This window comes from Brachycentrus maculatus, unplaced genomic scaffold, assembly GCF_059751285.1.
Source record: "Brachycentrus maculatus isolate JH-2025_06_01 unplaced genomic scaffold, ASM5975128v1 h1tg000061l, whole genome shotgun sequence".
Lineage (NCBI taxonomy): Eukaryota > Metazoa > Arthropoda > Insecta > Trichoptera > Brachycentridae > Brachycentrus > Brachycentrus maculatus.
The window spans coordinates 2643327-2665765 of NW_028280815.1; the positions used below are offsets into that span (position 1 = coordinate 2643327).

Here is a 22439-nt window from a genome sequence, read left to right on the forward strand (position 1 = left end):
AGATTGCAGTATGATTTTCTTCTTTAAAATGCTGTGCTTAAAAAATTTAAAACGTTTTATTTTGGTAATTTACGAGTTTGCTTATAGTTTACATACGAAGCTAAGGCATAGATGACCGTGGAAACTGAGAGAAAGATTGACTTCCTTGATTCAAATAACTTTGTACAGGATAATAAATAATAGGTTCGGAAATTCGAGCCCCGGAAATCTAGAATCCCGGGAAATTCAAACAAGATTTGAAAGAAAAAACATGTGATGGAAAATATTTTTAAAAAACACGCAGACTGAAGTGAACATTTATTTTTATATAAAATTATTATAAACCCAATTTATTTTTTTAATTTTTGAAAAATTAATGAAGTATGCAAATACTGTGCCTGTATTGCTACTCAAGCACAGTTACATTATATTGAAATGTAAAAAGTAGCAAATAAAATACACATGATTTAAAACGTCATACAAATGTATATCATATGCAGAAAGGTTTATGCATATGTGGAATTTTATTAAAAATAAAAGTATGAATAGTGTCATATTAAATAACCGATGGCGTATTTTATTATTCCAGGCATTTTAAATAATTTTTATAAATAAAAATATAAGAGTCCTTTTTTGTGACAAACGAGTAAAAAATGAACAGGTCACAATAGGTCCTAAAAAGGGTTTCGGCTAGTGATGTGAATAAGTTATGAATATTTAAATAATTTCAGAGAGAGTAAATACCAAAAATCATACCTTTGTGGTCATGTATTGCAAAATAATATAAATTGTAAATTAGTTGCAAAATTCAAATTCTCCAATAACGATGAAAACTATTAACCTTTTTGTAAACAAAATGTTTTGAATTTTGGCCCCGTTTTTAAGTTATAAGAGGGCTTTTAAAACTACTTATATACCACATTTTATTCTGCTTAATACGCGCTTTCTTTATATTTTATTTTGACACGAATCATGTTTTATTTAATTTATATTTTGATCGATAAGTTTAAATATGCGCTTATCTACATCGCTGAACTAAATTGAAAAAACTAAAAATCTGTCTACGATTCCTTATTAAATCGTTTGTTCTCTCGATAACCGTTTATTATTGTATTCGATTACATTTTTTTAAAATTGCCTAACGTACAAGTGACTCTGAAATCTAGGTATGGCTTATGCAACACCGCTTATCATGACCGTACTCGGGCTTCAACTTTTTAAGTTTCATAGCCTATACCTACTCTTGAGTGGATTTACTCTTTATGTTGAAAGTTACTATAAGTTCATGTAATTCATGAGTGAAAGTTCTAGGCAAAAACAATAGCTTGTTCGATTATAATCGTACCCACAGTTATTTAAGTAACCATTTATCATTGTATTCGGTTACAAGCATAATACAGTTACTTCGATAAACAGTTATCGATGTATTTGATACAAGCATTCACCGGCATGTTAAAATTCATACGTGAACGTGATGGACCAGAGACAATATATAAAAAAATTACAGCCGCCATATGCATTCCAGCTCCGTCTGTACCAAGCATTAAAGTGGTTTCAGTAACCAGTTATCTTTGTATTCGGTTAAAAATATACCTTTAGTTACATCGATAACCGGTTATTGCTGCATTCAATTACAAGCATGCATATAGGTATTTCAACAAACAGCTATCGTTGAATTCGGGTACAAACATACCTGCAGGTATTTGATTAACAAGTTATCGTTGTATTTGGTTACACGCATACCTATGGTTATTTTGATAACCAGTTATCGTTGCATTTGGTTACACGCATACATATGGTTATTTCGATAACCGGTTATCGTCATATTCGGTCACAAGCATCCCTATCGCGCAACATTCATCTTAATTTCGTTATATCATCCGAATCGGGTATATTTGACAGACTTGAATACACCGGGGAGCATATTATGATATCCGTGCCGTTCTCCATATCGATCCATCCGGTGTCGGAGCCGGAACCAGTCTCACTCACTCGTTCCTCTTCCGACTTGTACTATATTCTAACCGGATTACACGGACAGATAACAGACATCCGAAGGCTCGAGCGTCACACGCCAATCTGAGGGACAGGTCGTCTCGAAGGATCCCAGATTTATTTAGACGAAAATTACGATTTAAATACTATCTGGGAATGGTCACATTGAATTTATTATTTTAATTGGTGTGTTAAACTTCTTCGTACGGAATTAACCTCCTGGGATTTGATTCCAATGGGAGGATCGATCGTTAATTACACTAAGGTAAGGTGATCAGTCTTGCCCTCCGGTTAGTTTGACCCAGGAGTAGGATAATATTTGGATACAGATGAAATGGGATGTTAGTTAGAGTGAAGGATATTACGAGTACTATAATATATCCGCATCCCTAGTGTAATGATCAGCATGCTCTACTATGACTACTGTTCTAGAGGTCCCGGGTTCGATTCTCAGGAGGGTGAAAATAAATATAAGTGATTTTTTCTCAATAATATTTATTCAACAGTAACCTGGACTGGTCCCTGAAGAGCGAGAGTGATCACCTATGTGATGCCCTATGCACCATTGGGTGCGAAAAAAAGTTAGTAGAAATAGTATCATATTATCATATCATATGATAATAGAAACATCGGAAAAATATACGTCATGTAAAATAAATTCGATACATATTCTAAAAACAAAATAAGTTTAGAAAAAATTGGCGTGACCCGACGACCGGCTCTATGCGTTGCCGGAATCAAACTGAGTTTTATTATTGCGAATTTGGCTCAAGCGGTCGTGTATCGAGGATTACACAAAAATACTCCTAAATAAAAAATAATAAATAAAAATCTTATGTAGATAACTGATCCTCTTTGGTCTTTTAGGTAATTCTTTAGTCAGAAAATGATTTACCATGAAATAAATACGTAAACCGTTCCATCCCCTAATTTGATAAAATCAGGTTTTCCTTAAAAAGCCGGATTCGTTTCCCTGTCGATATTAAATTTGCGGCTAAGCGCCTCCCTGCGGGACAGTCTGCTCGAGCCAGCTACCCTCGGCTAAGGGCCCTTGTGATGAACAAATTTCCAGCCATTTTATTTCATCTTCAACCCTATATTATGAAACCAATAATCTACCGTAAGGGGATGTAATACTTAGCGACAGTCTTCAAAGGATTTCTGCGCGAAAATAAGCTGTCATCGCTGAATATTTGGAATTATGGATATTGGCGAAAGATATATTTAAAGGCCAAATTCGCATTAATAAAAATCAGCGAGTGTTTTTGCCTAGAATTTTCACTCATGAATTACATGAAATTATAGTAACTTTAAACATAAAGAGTAAATCCACTCACAAGTAGGCATAGGCTATGAAACTTATAAAGTTGAAGCCGTAGCATAAGCCGTAGCTAGATTTCAGAGTCACTTGGACGTTAGGTAATAAAAATAAAATAATAATAATAAAAATCAGTTGGCTTCCGGAAACGCATAGAGCCAGTTGTCGGGTCACGCACATTTTTTTTATAATATGATTGGATTTTTTCTGTTTTTTAGAATACGTATTTTAAAAAAAAATACTGTTTTATTTTCAAAACCACATATTTATTTCGAAGAAATTTTTTTTTTCAGTACAAAAACGGTCTAAAAAAACTAGTTACATCAAATGTTACCCGAGTTTAAAGAAACTAAGTTACCATTTAACGAGTCTTTAAACCCTTATCCGCACCCCAATGGTGCATAGGGCATTGCATCATATGAACGCTGTGTTATCTTGACCGTTAACACATGGAGAAAAGGTGATCAGCCCTCCGCTTTAGGTACCACTCCAGGGTAATGTTGAATAAATATTAGAGTGAAAAAATCACTCATATTTAATTTGACTCACCCCCTGGGAGTCAAACCCGGGACCTCCAGAACGGTAGCCGATCGTGCTGACCACTACGGAGGCAGAAATTTATCGCCAGAATTGCTGAGAGAATAGGATGCAGGCAATGCAGGCATTGCATCGGCGGCATGCTGAGTACAAATATGATCTCCAGACAGCCTTCATACTATAATTACAATGTAACTATGTTCTAATATCACTAAAGCGGAAGGCTGATCACCTTTTTATAATGATTTTAAAACAAAGTTACATTTTAATTATAAAATGGAAAATCACAAAATTAATGATTCTAATATAAATTATAGCCTTCATACTGTTGAATGCGGTTCCCTCAAATCCAAAGTATTGAATTACTTAATGTTACTCATAACCCTTATCCGTACCCAATGGTGCATAGGGCACTGCATCGAATTGACGCAGTGTTATCTTGATCATTACTTACATAGAGGCAAGGTTATCACACTTGCGCTTCAGGAACCAGTCCAGGGTATTAAATAAATATTACAGTGTGAAATCACTAATATTTATTTTCACCCCCACCCTGGGAATCGAACCCGGGACCTCCAGCACGGTAGCTTAACATGCTGACCATTACACCACGGAGGCGGACAAAATGATGTTACAAAAAAGAACTTGATGTTACTGTTGTTAAATTCCCAATTAAAAAAAATGAAACAAAATATTATAAAATAAAATAAAATAAAACAATATAAATTGAGAGTGTTGTTACCTCTGAGGGCGGACGCGGCGTGCTTGGCGCACTGCGCGCCCTGGCACGCGCGGCGCTGCAGTAGGCCGGGGCAGCGCCGCCCGCCGTGCTCGGGCGCGCGCAGCACGCGGCGTGAGCGCGACATGGAGCCCGGCCCGCACGACGCGTCGCACGCGCTCCACGCGCCCCACGCGGACACCTGGCAGTCCAGCACTGAAAACATACAAGAAATGAAACATTAACATTTCGACATGTCAACATGGATATAGAAGAATATGGAAGTATGGGCGTTTACAGGCCGTCATAGGGCGCTTGTGCACTGCATGGAATTTTACCGTCCGGCAGTCCGGTATAAAAAAAGGGTCTATGACAGTTTAGCGTGATCGAATTTACGCGCACCGTGATCTCGCACCGATCAAGCGAACCAATCTGAAAAAAGATGGCCAAAAGCACAAGCCAATTCAAGCCAATCTTCGTTTTATTACGCTAACTGAAGTGCCGGACGGTAAAACTCTGTGTAGCGCACAAACGCCCATAAATCGTTTATGCACTACACGGAATTTTACCGTCCGGCACGTGAGTTAGCTTATAAAACGGATGATTGGCTTAGATCGGCTTGTGGTTGTGCCCATCTTTCTGCGAATCGGTGCTCTTGATCGGTGCGTGAACACGTTGCGCGTAAATTCGGTCACGCTAAACTGTCATAGTCGCTTTCATTTTTCAAAACCAGACTGCCGGACGGTAAAATTCCGTGTAGTGCACAAGCGTTCATAGGCTGGATAAGTTATTACTTTATACAAGCGTAACATTCACCATTCTAGTCATGACTGACTTCCCGAAAAAAAACAGTTACACATTGGTCACATTTTCTTATAATCCTAACGCCGAAAATTTACCTTCTGTTCGGATTACGGTACAGAGAACCTGTAGGGTAATTTTATGAAATTAAATAAATATGTATTTTGTAATATAAAATGCATTCGTCTTATTTTAAAGCAATCAAATATTTCAGTCGGTCGAAATTTATTTAATGACAAGTATAAAGCTTTGTATCGCAATCTGCATCTTCTCTGGCATAGGAATATCCACTTGGTCAACCCATTCTAGGCATGAATGAGCGTTCGGATTACAGAGGTGTTCGGATTAGCGGGGATTCGGATTATTGAGGTCCTGCTGTATTTTTATTTCTATCTTTTAAAATGGTCAACTCTCTCAAAACAGATTTGTAAAGAAATATTTTTTTCATTAATTAATTCGTTAATCATTTTGTGGTAGGTAATACTAGTACCTTTAAAATTTAATTTTAGTTTAACTTGGTAAATTTTGCTTTTTACCAGGTAAAGCATAATTTGAAAATCATTAATTTTTTGTTATGGTATACAACGAATGAAGACAATATAAAAAACGTCATAAAAATATATCATGAAATTTATTTAGTGATAGGATCTTTTACGAAAATTATCCCAGACACCTCAATTCCCAAAGAGGCAATTTGATCTCCATATATAAGAGATATACGCTAAATTTATATAAGTTAGAGTAATGGTATAATTTCGGGAAAGTACCAATGCTGCAGGCTAAATTTGTACGATTCAATTTATGAAGTAGCGACCATAAACCTTGGGGACATATTTGCGTAACATTCTAGGAATATCATTACCTATTCAAGGTACTTACAGCAAAATTGGAGGTATTTTTTATTTGTCTATTGATTGTTCTGTATATATTATAATGGACTAAAGCGAATATTAAACTGGCAGTACACAACGGAGTCCTGGTACCAACCCTGTGTGCAAAGAGAGTGATTTGCTTATGAATGATAGTGATATGGATTGATAATGATATAGAAAGCAGAGTGAATGCTGGGAACAGAGTGAAATTGAATTTAGTTATAGCAACAACAAAAAACCCTAACAACGAAAGCTAAACTTGCAGTACACAATGGAGTATTGGTTCCAACCCTAATGTATGGAGGTGAAGTATGGAGTTGCCAAAAGAAGGATGAAAGTAGACTAAATGCAGTTGAAATGCTTTCTCTCGAACGAATGCATAAAGTTGCATGATAAATGTTCGAATGGTGATATTAGGAAAGAATACAAGGCTGAGATAAGCATTATCGATAAAATTAAGAAAGGTGTGTATTGAGATGGTTAGGGCATGTGAGAAAGAACCGTTCAAAAAAAAATAAGGTGAATGTAATTAGTAATAGAAGCAGAGGAAGACTGAGGAAAGCGTGGCATGATCAAGTGTTTCAAATACTTGGAAGTGGTCAGATAAGGAGTGGATAATCGGCGGGTATGTATGAGGAGATACATGAATGTGAAAGAGGTGAGAATCGTTTGGAAAGACATATTGGTGGGCCATTCTATTCTCTCTGCCTATCCCTGCGGAACACGGCGTAATGGTGAGTAAAATCCGATACTTTTTATTCACAAAAAATACGGATACATTTACGTGTGGGAGTCTAAATATAATTTTTCCAATTTGAATTCAATTTGCAAACTCGATGAAATTTCGTAAGCAGGGGTGATCGCATAATAACAAAACTTTACACTTAGGGAGTAAAATGAGCACATTTAAATGTTTTGTTGAGAACTTTTATAAAAACGGAATATCGTGAGCATTTTACCTGTACATACACGAGTACGGGCTGATGAAAAGGGGTTTCTGCGTGTATGGAAAGTGTAGGTACAAGAAATTGAATTAAATTTTCAACACATCCCTTTAGGCTTGGTCGGAAATTCTGAATTTTTCTCGAAAGCCCTTATATATTTGTCTGAAAAACTGTTATATTCTTACAATACAATTTGTTTTTTGAACTATAATTTGGTTATTGTTGAGTTGGAAAGCAATGTCTAGAAAATGCGTAGGGGCTTCTTTTTCATGGAACAAAGTCTGGAGTGAATGGCGGAATGAGATGTTCAATAGATCCAACCATATTCCTTAAAAATAAAACAGTATTATGTTTGGGAAATGAAGGAAATATAAATAAATTAGAGATTATCCAAAATAAAGCTATGATAATAGTACTTAAGAAAAATATATATAATAATAAAGAAAAATTTGAGAAGAACTCAACTGGTTACGTATAAAAAACGTGATTAATGTATTGTATGCTTATCTTTATATTTATATTTTTCAACATAAATTACCCAAATATTTTAAGGATAAAATAGTTTTAAACAAAAATTTTCATGAACATAGTACTAGAAATAAGGATATAATAAGACTGCCATTGTTGAAAAAGTCGTAAAATTGTTTAATGTATAAGGGTTTGAAAATGTATGATGAGATGCCTGAAGGTATGAAGAATGAAAAGAGTCTGAAAGAATTAAAATTAATTGTTTTGTTTACTGTAAGAAGATGTAAATATTCATACGATGTAAATTAAGTGTAAATAATAGTTTATATTAAATGTAATATAAGCTTACCAAAAAAAACTTGGATACTTTAACTGTTTTTCGATACAGTTTGTAAAACCCTCGCAAGACTAAAAAGCTGTAACAAAAATCATATTCAGTAGATTGCTCTGAAATTAAAATAAATAAAACCTGTATGCGATCCATCATGACATATGTTAGAAAGTTAGTTACAAAAACGCGCTAAGAGTGTCAGAAATGAAGACTCTAAGAAGCATACCTGGCAAGAGTTTACGAGATAGAATAAGAAACACCAGGGTTAGAGAAATATGCCAGGTCGAAGATGTCGTTAGGTGGGGAAGGCGACGATGAAGGCAATGGTATGCGTATGTGAGAAGAATGTAACCATCCACACTCTCCCACATCGCACTGCATGACCAACCCCGGGCAGACCACCAAAGAGATGGATTGACAGGTAGTATCGACATTGCAGGAGGCTGATCCCTCTTCAAAACATGCCACAAGGCCTCTACCAAGCAGAAAAAGAAGAAGAAAATTGCTCTTTAAGAAAACCTAGGCAGAGTAAGACCTTATGAAAACGCTTCGTTAAGTTAGCTTGCATTTGACATTATTAATGAATAATTCACTTTTATTAGGACAAAAGAATGTAAAAAAATTAATAATAAAAAAACAACAAAGAAAAAAGAGGAAAGAGGAAAGAGAAGAGCTTAAAGTCGTCTTTTGTTGCGGTCAAGTCTCTTTAAGAGATTAAAATAATCTCATTATTTTAAATAACGATTTGAAGTTTTTATAAATATGTATATTGACGTACTAGCATGGTGTATCCTTCCTACACATAGTTTTTACAAATTTCTTTGTGCAAATCAGTTATAAGAGTTTTATTTTGCCACATTTTGTAACTCGACCGAAACAGCTTTTTCGACACAAAATAGATAGGTATATTTTTCCTTAAAAAGACTTTTTGATTTGAAAAAGAAGTTTGAATAAGAAGAAGTCAGAGTTTGGACTTGTTTTGCCTTTCTTTTCAGGTAAAAAGAAATAAGAATATGAGAAACATTATTTAAAAAATATATATATTTATATTTGACAGTTGGTGCATAGATTTTTATATTTTACTAATTAATCAATACGTTGATTGTGAATTAAAATTAATAATTAAATCCAAAAGTAGAAAAAATAACACATGACATTGCAACATTTTGAGTGTGTACAAATCCTTGTTCACAAATTTGTATTTCTCCACATAAATAAACCACACTAGTATTTTTTTTTAAACTTCTTGATTTTGTGATCAAACTCGTAACACAGAATGCGTGAGTCCACAATAACCATCTATGGTGGGATGAAGAAATCTTTTATTGAGCCTGAGACTCTTTTCTTTTGTATGTGATGTCCAAATCCTTTAATATATTCAAGTACTGAGGATTTTATTTTTTGTATTTCACAACATAATTTAATTACTAGTACAAAAATATTTTATTATATTAGTTTTAAAAAAGATCCCACAATGGCATGGCCTGTGTGTGAGTATACATTTTATTTTAGGGTATATATAACGAAGGTTTGAAAACATATTTTTCAAATTATTTTGGCTTATCATTTGACCAATTATTTATTTACAACGATTGTGTCCAAATACTTATCACAAATCAGGTTTATCTCCAATTAAGAGTTATTTTATAAATTCTAATTCAAGATAATCCAGATTTGTGAACAAGTATTTGGACACCCTCAAAATGTTGTACTCAAAGTATTGTGATTGTTTAAGTGTTTACGTGAGTGGACAGATCAACAGATTTCTAGGCAGAAAAAGTATCCCCTGTTGAGATTCACGGAACAGCGTTATTATTCCCTGTAAATTTCTAAAATAATATTTGTGTACAAGGGGTGAGATAAATTTGCCCTCACGACGAATAAAAATAATACGTAATGCGCTAAAATAAATTGGAAACCGTGATGAAAATTCTAGAAAGAGGTTCCTACGCACCGAGGAACATTCACACCCCACCCGGGCGGGTGGTAATCACAAATTGAAGTGCAAATAGGAAAGTCGGAGGACAAGGAAGAAAGTTCTCCCCGAACCACCCTCCCCGTGTCGAGGGTGGGTGCAAGGGAGACTTATATATTTAGGGGTGTTTCAATCACGTTTAATGAGATTTAAAGATCTCTTTAAACAATGTTTAAATGACAAGAAAAAAATTGTCTGAATGAGGAAGAATGTTTCGATAACTAAAATACGAAAACAATTATTTAAATGTATGTATGAGGTGATGCGAAGAGTGAGAGAGGTGAAGATTGTTTGAAAATACATATTGGCGTGACGTTCTAGTCTCTCGGCCTACCCCTGCGGAGATGCGGCGTGATTGTTAGTTATTTTAGTTTGTTAGAACTCAAATGCATCTGATCTTTTGCTTATTTAACAAAATAATCTGATTTAATAAATATATCATTTTCGTATTATTTTTTGACATCTCATCGAATATGAAGAAGAATATGGAAGTCTGGGAATTTACGGGGCTGACATATTATTTTTGAGATGTCAAAAAATAATATGAAAATAACTCCTGTAATTGGAGATAATCCAGATTTTGTGAACAAGTATTTGGACACACTCAAAATGTTGTAAATATCATTTTCGAGTAAAGAGTTTATATGGTGAATTAAGAAATTTAATACATAATATCGTTGTCAATCTTCTTTTTGTCAAGCTCGCCTCAGAAATACAAAAACAATTATAATAATGGAAGTATGACAAGATGCTTGAATGTGAAAGACGCGAAGATTGTTTCCAAAGACAGATTGGCGTGGCGTTCTATTCTCTCTGCGTGATGGCTAGTTAGTGGATATAAAAAATGACGCTTTCTATGTTTCGTCTTAGTTTAGAAACTAAAATAGATAAAGAGTTATTGCGTTATTCACGCAGAGTGGAGAAATTTGGCAGTTACTTTGTTGTAAAATCTATTCATTTTTAATTTAGATCATACTTGAGTAATATTATTTATTACTACTTTTATATACTATTATTTATTAAAATATAGTTAGTGTTTTTAGTATAATTTTATTCTTTATAAAAAAATAAAATTGCAAAATTATTTATGTTTAACTTAGTAAATACCACTATTTCTTCAAATCTATTGCGACACGTGTTTCGATGCATTCCGCATCATGTACGGTGTTTAAAAATGATACGGAATGCATCGAAACCGTGTCGCAATAGATTTTTTTTTTAAGTATTTACCAAGTAAAAGTCAAATTAAAAAAGATAACATAAGGTCACTTCTAAACTTTTATTTTTAACGACTTTGGCGTTTTAAAACTTGTTGTCGATCAGTATTATCAGGAAGCTAATGAGATGGCGTTCATGATCCATCCCTTAGTAAATTAGTAAATGTTGAAAATGACACGTAACAGATTTTTCTGACCGATATTGAATTTATCAAATTAATAGAATGTGAGAGCATTCGACTGTGATTTAGGACGAAGTTCTCCAAATTACTAAATGTAGATTATGCTTGAATGTAGAAGTTTCCCAAATTGGAGCTGAAACCGCTCCTTGTTCCATTTCCATCAAACTGAACACAGACATTCCGACTATCGAGGAAGGTAAGACACAAAGTCGACAAGTGTCATATTCGTAGTTTTGAAATAAAAAAGAAAAAAATACATTCCTCTGCTACTAATACAAAATATAGTATTACACAACTCGATAAAACCCATAAAGGCATGACCTGTTTACATTTTATTTTAAGTTACAACATAGACTGCTGAAAAATTCGATTGATACCTATTAAAAAGAAATTTATAAACGCTTACATTTAGATCAAAAATATTTGTGAAAAAAAATTGTTTTTTTTTTGTTTTAGCACTTTTTATAGTTTTTATTTATTTTTATGAAATATTATATATATAAAAAAAAATCATCGCGCAGCAGGAGTATGCAGAGACAGTAGAACGCCACACCATTCTGTTTTTGCAAACAATCTTCGCCTCTTATACATTTATGCATCTACTAATTAATACTCGCCGATTATTCCGATAGCTGAAAATCGGAATTAAGTAATACATGTATAACAATATAATAATACAACTTAAGGATAAGTCTGTAAAAATGTTATTTCTAATAATCCTTGTATGACTCGCCTATATATGTACCTACAGGACTATACAAGACCAAGTTGAATGCAGCGTCAGACAATCCTTTCGAAGATTTTTGAGAACTTATCTTCAACTTAACCAGTCACTTTTAAATTCGCAAAATTAAAAAAAAAACTTCATAGTGGACAGAGAACGGAGACATCAAATGTGTCGATTTGTGGTCTCGTGGTTAGTGTCGTGGACTCTTGAGTCAGAGTTGCTGGGTTCGAACCCACTCTACCATAATTTGATACCTTTTTGTAAAAATGAGCTGCTTAGGTTCACAGAAATAGTATGAAATTGAAGTATTTTTGGGAATAATAAAAAAAACACAAAATTTTTTTTACACGCACTTTATCTTAAAGATGCACGGGCAGTGAGCAGTGCCCAGACCTTAGGCGACATAACATCGAGATGGAAGATCTAGACAAAGATTGAGAAAGCTCCAGTACCATGATTTGAATGGGCTTACAGATTGTTTTTTTTTCCTTTTAACAGTTTATTAAAAATGCGCCCATACATAAATGTCCCAATTTTGGCACATACCCTCTTTGCGTCTTCCTTCGACTCGTAGTTGGGCTCGAGATAAAAACTTCTGATTGACTCTGAGCCGAGAGCGCTAATGAAGTGTGACTTACAATGAATAAATAACTTTTCCCTGAAATAATCGATTGAAGTTTTGAATTCACTCTTGTCCGAACCGTACTTTAAATTTTCAGGAGGGGCGATTGGTGCGGTATTGTATTTCAGGGGGTTTCAGGGAATTCAGGGAATTCAGGATATTTCGTGAAATTTCAGCCCGCTTGGAATATCATTGATAAGTGTCAATAATTTGCAATTTTTAAATGATTAAAATAACAACTACATAGTTTTATCTACGTAAATTTTATCTGACCAGCGACCGGGTGTCGTCGTAACCGACATCATGTTATATACAAAACAAGGCAGGGGTAGAAAACCAAGATTTTTTACAAAATATAATTTTAATACATTTTCCAATACAATTTAAAAAAAAATAAAGACATGATATTTTATTTATTTATCAACGTAGATGAAGTACAAAATAAAAGTCTAGGTATAAGGTAATAACCTAGTCTACGACCTGTCATAGGCTAGTTTAGGGGATCACTTTTTGTAACATTCATCATTATACCAATTATCGACAACCACACTTCTCAAATTTCGGATTTTGCATTTTTTATGCATGCTTTCACATGTTTTTACATGCTTTCGCATGGACAAAACCCAAATTTGTGAACAAAGTTTTGGACTCACTCAAAATATTGTGAATATGAAACAAATTTAAAATATATACGAGTATGTAAAAAAAAAACTAACTAACCATCACGCCGCTTCCCCGCAGGGGTAGGCAGAGAGAATAGAGCGCCACACCACTCTGTCCTTGCAAACATTCTTCGCCTCTTCCACGTTCATGCATCTCCTCATATATACGAGTATGTAGAGATTAACAATATGTTTTTAACATGATTGATTTATAATAAAACAAAAACTGACTGTTTTTTTTTGACAAGTAAATATTAAGTTCAAATATATAAATCAAAATATTGTTATATCTTAACAGTATTCTAAACAACTTAAATTTAAATGCCGTACCCTGAAATTTTGTTACCAAAATGTAGAAATAACTACTTGGTATGTTTATACAGGAAAAACATAAGAAATTATATAAATATGTTTATCTGCCAATCCTGAAATCGAAATTGTTTATTCCTTTACCGGAAATAAGGAAAATCGAAAACAAATACGTCGCTGGGAGGATAAATATCATACAAAGAAATATTATCTACTTCGGCGATTTCTCCTTTCGCTCGAAAACATGAAATCATAAGGACCAGAATTTTGTCGCGAAGAGATTTATTATTATATAATTGTATTTATTAATATTACAACATCTCCTTATTCTTCTTCTTCTATTATATTTAGGATTTGTGGCCTATTTTTAAAAGGAATTAGCCTCCTGAGATGATTCCTAGCTGTCATCTTGAATTGTTGGTAAATATATACAAATTTGAGTGTGTCCAAATACTTGTTCACAAAATCTGGATTATCTCCAATTACAGGAGTTATTTTCATATTATTTTTTGACATCTCATCAAAGATGAAGAAGAATATGGAAGTCTAGGCATTTACGGGGCTGACGACCGTCATAGGCTGGTTTAAGTGATCACTTTACACACGTGTAACATTCATCAATTCTACCCAATATTGACAACCACACTACTCAAATTCTTGGAAGTTCAAAATGTTGTAAATAAATTATCTCGTCAAATTATAAGCTTAATATATACAAAATTAAACACGGTTATTGGATTGTATTCTACTTTTATTTACATGTATATGATAATATGTGACGCGTGTTGTCTTAATAAGATATTATCAAATAATCTGAGTGTTTGATAATGTCTTTATAAGATGAAACGCGTCACATATTATCGTACATATGTAAATAAAAGTAGAATTCAATCCGATAACCGTGTTTAATTTTGGATATATTACCCAACAATTCATAATGGAATCCTACCAACTGTCTGCAGTTACAATAAATAAGTCAATCCATCTCTTTGGTGATCTGCCTGAGAGATGTCTACCTTGGGGTTGGTCATGCGATGCAATATTGGGGTTCTGGATGGTTCTATTCTTCTCACATGCGGATACCATTGTCTTCTCGTTGCGCCTCCAACATACGACATCTTCCATCTCGCATATCTCCCTTATCCTGGTGTTCCTTATTCTATCTCGTAGACTCTTGCCAGATATGATCCTTAGACTCTTCATTTTTGACACTCTTAGGGCGTTTTTTGTTACACTTGGATAATAAATTCTCGCTTGAAGTGTTATCTTGATCGTTAAATACACGAGGGAATGGTGATCAGCTCTGCGCTTCAGGCGTCAACCCCGGTACTAGGTAAACCTTCTAGATACGAGCCCACTCTATCAAAACTTGATTTTCATTTTTATCAATCGGCCGCTTAGACCTACGAAAATAATATGAAATTAAAATATTTGTGCATACACTAAGAACACAAATATTTTTTTCATTAAAAACCCATCCGAGTTCTAACTGACTAAACTTTTTAACCTTTACACCGCGCCTCTCCGCAGGGAAAGGCAGAGAGAATAGAAAGCCAAACCAATCTGTCGTTGCAAACAATTTTCACCTATCCACATTCATACGTCTCCTTATACACACCATTCAAGATCTTCGTATTTGAAATGTAAAAATTCTATAATAAAAATGATACGTTCTAAAAGATAAAACTGAAATGTTATTTATATTTTTTTAAATACATTTAGTATTTTCTCAATATTATTAATTTTTAAAGAATTTACTTTGTGGTTTGTCATTTTTACTTATTTATTTTTTTACAAAAATACTCACCGGTGAGTGGTTATAAACGAATACTATCAACATTTTTGTAAAAAAATCATTAAGCACATATATAATTCTCAGGTTAACACTGTATTGCAAAAGAAAAATGTACGAAGTTGAGATCCCCCTTAAACGCGAAAAATGTATAAGCATGAAATGAATTTCTGAATATCGAATATCAATATTACATGAAACGTCTGTTTGTTTGTCAATAAACCTATATTTTTCACAGAAAACTATATTATATGTCAATAATATTTAGACAGAAAATATCATGTTCCGGAAAAAATAAGTAAAAATAAGTTTTTCTCAAGAACTTTTGCCTTTTCATTAATTAAAAATGAACAGATGAAGTGATTTTATAGTAGAATTTACAAATAAACTGTTAACTTACTTTTAAGATATATTATATATGTTTCATATTTTAGGCAAAGCATATATTTTTTATAAGAAGGTAATATGGCAGATATAGCGTTTCAGAGTTTGATATCGGGTTGTGGTCCCGTGGTAAGTGACTCAGAGTTTTGAATCAGAGTTTCTGAGTTCGAATCCACTCCACCGAAACTTAATACTTATTTTTATTAACGAGCAACTTTAGACTAAAAATTTAAAAAATTTAAAATTTTGTGTATGTAATAAATAATATTATAAAAATTTTAAATTTTGGATGAACATATATATATAAAAAGATAATGCCATAACAAGGCGAACCAATTGTCACGAATTTAATTTTCATATGTAAAAAAAAGCAACATATTATAATATTTGATATTATAATATTCGATACAATTTTTTGACATCTCAACAAAGATGAATAAAAATATGGAAGTCTGGGGATTTACAGGGCTTACGACTGTCACTGCGAAATTTGTGAACAAGTACTTGGACATACTCAAAATGGTGTAAACCAACTAAGTAGTCCCTGAAAATCAGCGTTTGATTTTAATATTTGAAATAAAAATTATGAAGTTCTACAAATCAAACACCAAATCAATACATATAAAATTATGTAATTGAATAAACGTTAAGACGCACTAAGGATTGAACTCGTATGTGGTTGAGGTCACATTATTTACTTAGTCGACAGGTGTCGTTGAGATTTACATCACAGTGAGACCTCTACAGCATGGGTGGCCAACCTTTTCAGCAGCCGGGCCAGATTTTAGAAATGACATTTTACACCGGGCTGTAAAACAAAATTTCTTCTTTTATTCAAAGCAAACAAGATGTAGCAAAAATGTAAATATATATATGTAAATATATATATATATATATATATATATATATATATATATATATATATATATATATATATATATATATATATATATATATATATATATATATATATATATGTATATATATATATATATATATATATATATATATATTACATTTTTTTGAGGTATAACACCCGTAGTGTAATGGTCAGTACGCTCGTCTATCGTTCTGGAGGTCCCGGGGGGGCAAATAAGTTTAAGTGATTTTTTCACTGTAATATTTATTCAATATTACCTTGGACTGGTACAACAAACATATTTATTAAATTAGAGTAGACAATACAAAAAATAATCAGAAAGCATTTCAGTTCTTCTGTTACTCTTCTCTTCTTTGGTCCAACGTCTTTACTATTTGACGCCATTATATGCGTCTTGAAATTGTCAGAGTAGTGAAATACTTCCATATATGGGATATGATACGAACTACGCACGATATAATGTTCTTTTGGTGGTTTTATGTACACTTAAATATGTAAAATGCTCCGCGGGCCGCAAATAGACACCCGGCGGGCCGCATGCGGCCCGCAGACCGCGGGTTGGCTACCCTTGCTCTACAGGTAGAAAGATGTGAAAACCCCACATTTTCCATTCTGTTGACGACATGTTCGCAAAGATCAATGTGTATTTAGGCGCTCAAAGATTAGTTGCGTTATGTACAGTACGGAAGGGCCGTAAGCCGGGTTAGCCGCCCCCAGAGCACCCTTTCCGGGGCATACATTATTTCTGGGAGCTAAGTATCTCCACATAGCATTAAGTAATGTGTGGCCGTGTGTCTTGTGCGGGAACAAGTCACCGAGACGGGAGATGGAACACCGTGTACAAGAGTGGAACTGCGGAACACTTGTGTGGAACCATTTCTACAATATCATTTATAAGCCACATGTGTTCTGTTCGGAATTTACCGCCCTCCGCTTGAGTTATATCGCAGAATAAACAATAAACATTGCTCCATGAATTCCGTCATGGTTCAGCTCTTAACGTTCTGTTAACATATAAAAAAAAAACATAAATTATATTACTACAATGTTTTGTTAGAGTAAACATGTCTGGCTCCGTAGAGTAGTGATAACAGCGTTTGTCTACCCTGCTGGAAGTCCTAAATTTGATTCTAATCGAGTTCGAGTCAAAATATATACATGTCAAGGTGATTATCAACTGTAATATTACATTACACATACTACTGTAATATTACAATTTACACATACAACGGTTTTTTTTATTAAAAAAAAAAAAGTTAGGACACAAAATGCCAAACCCTCTTCTAGTGGAACGGAAGGTCTGTTGACGAAAATCATCAGTCCGGTTTCTCCTGAGGAGAGCAACGTGGTTTCCTCCCAGCAATGAGCAAATTCTGAGAAGTTCCTGACTGGCCCACACTAGATTGTCCCTCCTGTTCCAAGCACAGATAAATAAAACATTTTTTTAGCTTGAAGAAGCGAAAATCCGCTTAATGATCTATAAACCTTGTACATAGTAAGTACTTATTAATAAATACATACTACGATATCCGCCTGCTTAGTGTATTGTTTAGCGTGTTAAGCTACCGTGCTGGAGGTCCCGGGTTCGATTCCCTGGGGAGGGGGGTGAAAATATTTATTTAATATTACCCTGGACTGGTCCTGAAGCGCAGGAGTGATCACCTTGCCTTCATGTTAGTAAAGATCAAGATAACACTGCGTCAATAAGAAGCAGTGCCCTATGCATCATATAGTGCTGATAACGGTATGTGTGAGGAGATGTATAAAAGTGGACGAAGCAAAGATTGTTTTCAAAGGTAGAGTAGTGGGGCGTTCTATTATCTTTACCTATCCCTGTGGAGAATTTTCGAGATGGTTAGTTTGCTAGTTAGTTAGTTAGTTATATGCTTATTAAGAAATTCAGTGACATAAAACTGGGAGTTAGTTTAACGAGTTGGAGACTTTTCACTTAAAACTTAGGTAAAGCATGTATGTTATATCTCTCCTCAAGCGGGTGTATAACCTAACCCTGCCGTACTAGCCTGAAAATTCAATTCCACGATGCATCATCCTAATAAGCGTATCTCTGACAGACCTATTCGGTGCGGGGAAGTACATTTAGGGGGTGAAACCACTTGAAAGTTACCCCGTAGCAATTACGAGTTGGTGAAATGTCGCCGGTCCACAAATTACACGTACATACGAGGACACGTTGTATGAATCTACGGGTGATAATTCAACACACTTACTCGAATTTATTATTTATGTACTTGTTATTTATTTATTTGTTTCGTGCCTTTAACATGATTAATACACATTAACAGTATGTTGTATAAAAATACACCAACGGATACACTAATAAAGAAACAAAAAGTCTTAAAATTAAAATAAAATAGCAAATAGTAGGTAAGCACTGGTAAATACACGTCTCCACACACACTATAAGCGAGCAGTGAGAGAGAGTGAAACACAACGTTTAAATTTATACATCATAACATGGAGAAGAAATGCTGAGAAAATACAGACTACAAGGTGGATAGCAATATATTAAATAAATCTATACTCTCAAAAGCGTTATATTGCTTTTGTTATATTGTCTGAAATATTCGAAACTTACTATTACGCCGCTTTCGAGCTTTTCTTAGGACGAGGCAGAGAAAATAGAACACCAAAACGATTTGTCTTTGCAAAATTTTTTCGCCTCTTGAACCTCCTCGTACATTTTCTTCTTCTTCTTACCCTTATCTACACCTGATGGTGCATAGGGCACTGCATCATATAAACGCAGTGTTATCTTGATCGTTATCATATTTAAGAAAATTAATCAATCCTCTGCTTCAGGTACCAGTACAGGGTAATATTTATAAATACTTGAGTGAAAAAATCACTTATATTACTCGTAAATTATTTATTCCTACTCCTGAGCTGGCCACTTTCAAGTACTTGAAATACTTAACACAAAAAATACTATCGTACCATTTTTTTTACTTAAAAAAAACATACTTGGCCTTTCTCTGCATTTGCCTCATAAATTTCTAACTCATTCGTTTTACGTGCTTGAAACATCTCAACACACCCTTCTTATTTTTATACAATCAATTCGTCATATCATTCTTTAAAAATGCATTGAAAAGATTATTGTTTTTTTCTTTTTTTTCGTTTTTTTTTCTTTGATATTAAATTTTCATTATCAGTGCAAATGATTGCTGATTTATCAAAATATAATCATATTAAGAATGATATTAAAAAAAACATTTCCCTTGAATTTTCAAACGTACGTGATAGCGATACTAAAAATTGAGCAAATCGGGGTCACAATGAACGATCCAATACGTGTGACATGAGGTATTCATAGATACACATTTCTGTAATCCTAGCTATAAAATTGAAAAGCGCCCTTAAGGTGAAATTTCGAAGATAATGATGCCATTAAAATATCATTATTACTTTTATAAAAGAGATCTTTTCTTACTGTTTCTCGAAATGTTGAAAATTAATCGTCAATCATTTTTCTAGAATATACCAAAAAGCAAAATGGCGCTAAAGGTACTCAATGTAGAAGTAATGTACCATCGAATAAAATAATAATAATAATAATTTGGATAATTTGTATAGCGCCATTTTCGTAAAATACTACCTCAAGGGCGCTTATAAAGACATGGATAATAATAATAATAATAAGATGATGATGATAATGATAAAAAAAAATGGATTAAAACGTCGTCAATCGATCTCGGGCTGTCGAGTCTGGAGCGGGGAAAAGATGAGCCGACAAATTAATACGCCTTCCTCTTGATCCCATGGGCTGGAGAATGGCCAAGGTGTTGGGCAGGACGCATCCCTGAGCAGCGATGGTCGTCACGCTGGAGGGCAGCTTGTTGATCTCCTCGTCATTGTGGATGGCCAACTTCCAACTTCCAGACTAGCACAGTTCAAACGGGACTTTACTTTTATCCTCTTTTGCCGCCCTTCCGTGATCCGACATGATGGTTTTGTCTCTGAGGTTTTCCGCTTTTGCTTTCATACAAATGGGAGCTGGCGCAATTGAGGTATTTAAGTTTGTAGTTCGATTTCATAAAATTTAACCATTTAAGCACATGTTTTCAGGTTGGTATTGTCTTTGCACATTTTTATTGCAGTCCCCGAGAAGTTAGGGGTTTCGGATGAATACACTATGGTCGTAAAGTACCCTTAAGGGACGAACACAAAGCACTTTTTAACGCCAACTTGCCACATGTGTTCATTCCGCACAGATTCTTAGAAATACACTACACCGTTTAGACCAGCATTACTATATTGAAGGACGCAATGATATTATTGATGCACTTTCATCAGTTAACAGCTAACCTTTATAAAATTATAACTTTTAACCATTTCAAGTTAACACCAATCACAATATTTATAGATGAGCAAAAAATGGTAGACTTGAGATGTAAATGTTCGGAGAAAATTAAATAAATGATGGAGCGTGGTTCTCTCAGCAGCCGCGTCGGGCGCTCGAGGAACCACTCTCAAAAATAGGACTTTTATTTATTATATTATATATTTATTTATTAGACAGGCGCCTTGGCGTGGTTGGGTAGACGCTAGACTGAGAAACTGGTGTCGCGGGTTTGATTCCCGCCAATTGCAAAATAAATTTAACCTGCGGACAAAATTGTATTATTCTGGGAAGTGAGTTTTTATTTTATTTTTATATATAACAGTTAATGCTATAAACAACATATTTTATTGAATTGTACTATGTAAAAAAAAAAACATTTACATTAGTAAATATGTTTTATCAAAATTATCCGTGTTTTATTTCAAAGATTGACGGAGTCATTACAATGACGTCATTTAAATAAAGAAATAAAGATGGATTGGACATGTGTAACGAATGAGTAAGGGTAAAACAAATTTATGAGGCGAATGTAGATGGAATAAGGAGCAGAGGAAGACCGAGGAAATCTCGGCATGATCAAGTATTTAAAATACTTGGAAATGAAGTCAGGTCAGGAATTGGAATAATCGCTGAAAATGTATGAGAAGACGCATGAATGTAGAAGAGGTGAAGATTGTTTGTAAAGTCAGATTGGTATAGAATTATATTTTCACTACCTACCCCTGCGGGGAAGCGGTGTGGTGGTTTATTAGTTTTTCATCTCACCTATAGATGTCTCGAGTGAAGTTCTAGTGATTCAAGAACAATGTTTCAAAATTGGTTCATATATATATAGAACTTCCAAGAATTTGAGTAGTGTGGTTGTCAATAATGGGTAGAATTGGTGAATGTTACACGAGTGTTTATTAGTTTAGTTTATTATTTGATTCTTAAAAAATTATTACACCCTTAAAACTCTCTCCTTTATGTTTGGATTACGCGGAAACGCGTGGAAGAAATTTGCTAACAAAAGTACTCCAAGTACCCTCGAAGTCATATTAAACCTCGCTTAACTCATTTTCATGTCGCACAATATCACATAACAGGATATTAGCATTCGAGTGAAGTAACAGTTACTCGAGGAGAGAGCTTAGCGCCTGAATAATGAGAAGTGCTACGAATGACGGCAGTCGGTATTAAGGAAGAAGGCTTAGCGGACAATTAAAATAAATCTGACGAAACAATTACAATTTCAAAGGCTTTAAAGCAATTTGTTGTCCTTGCTGCTACTTAGAATTACTTTGTGTTGTTATTTTGACAATGACGCCATTTCCTGCTTAAGGGAGATAGCGACGAGACATTTAGTACATATTTCTTAAGCCAT

The 22439-nt window shown here is 34.1% G+C and overlaps 1 protein-coding gene across 1 annotated transcript in view; it reads right to left on the reverse strand.

The window, feature by feature from the left end:
* vex (somatomedin B and thrombospondin type 1 domain containing protein vexed) overlaps positions 1 to 22439 on the reverse strand; it is a 183976-nt gene that overhangs the window by 46318 nt on the left and 115219 nt on the right. The window contains exon 3 of the mRNA XM_088256450.1: positions 4572 to 4763. Within this exon, the coding sequence (XP_088112576.1) occupies positions 4572 to 4763 (192 nt within the window). The remainder of the gene's footprint in view (positions 1 to 4571; positions 4764 to 22439) is intronic.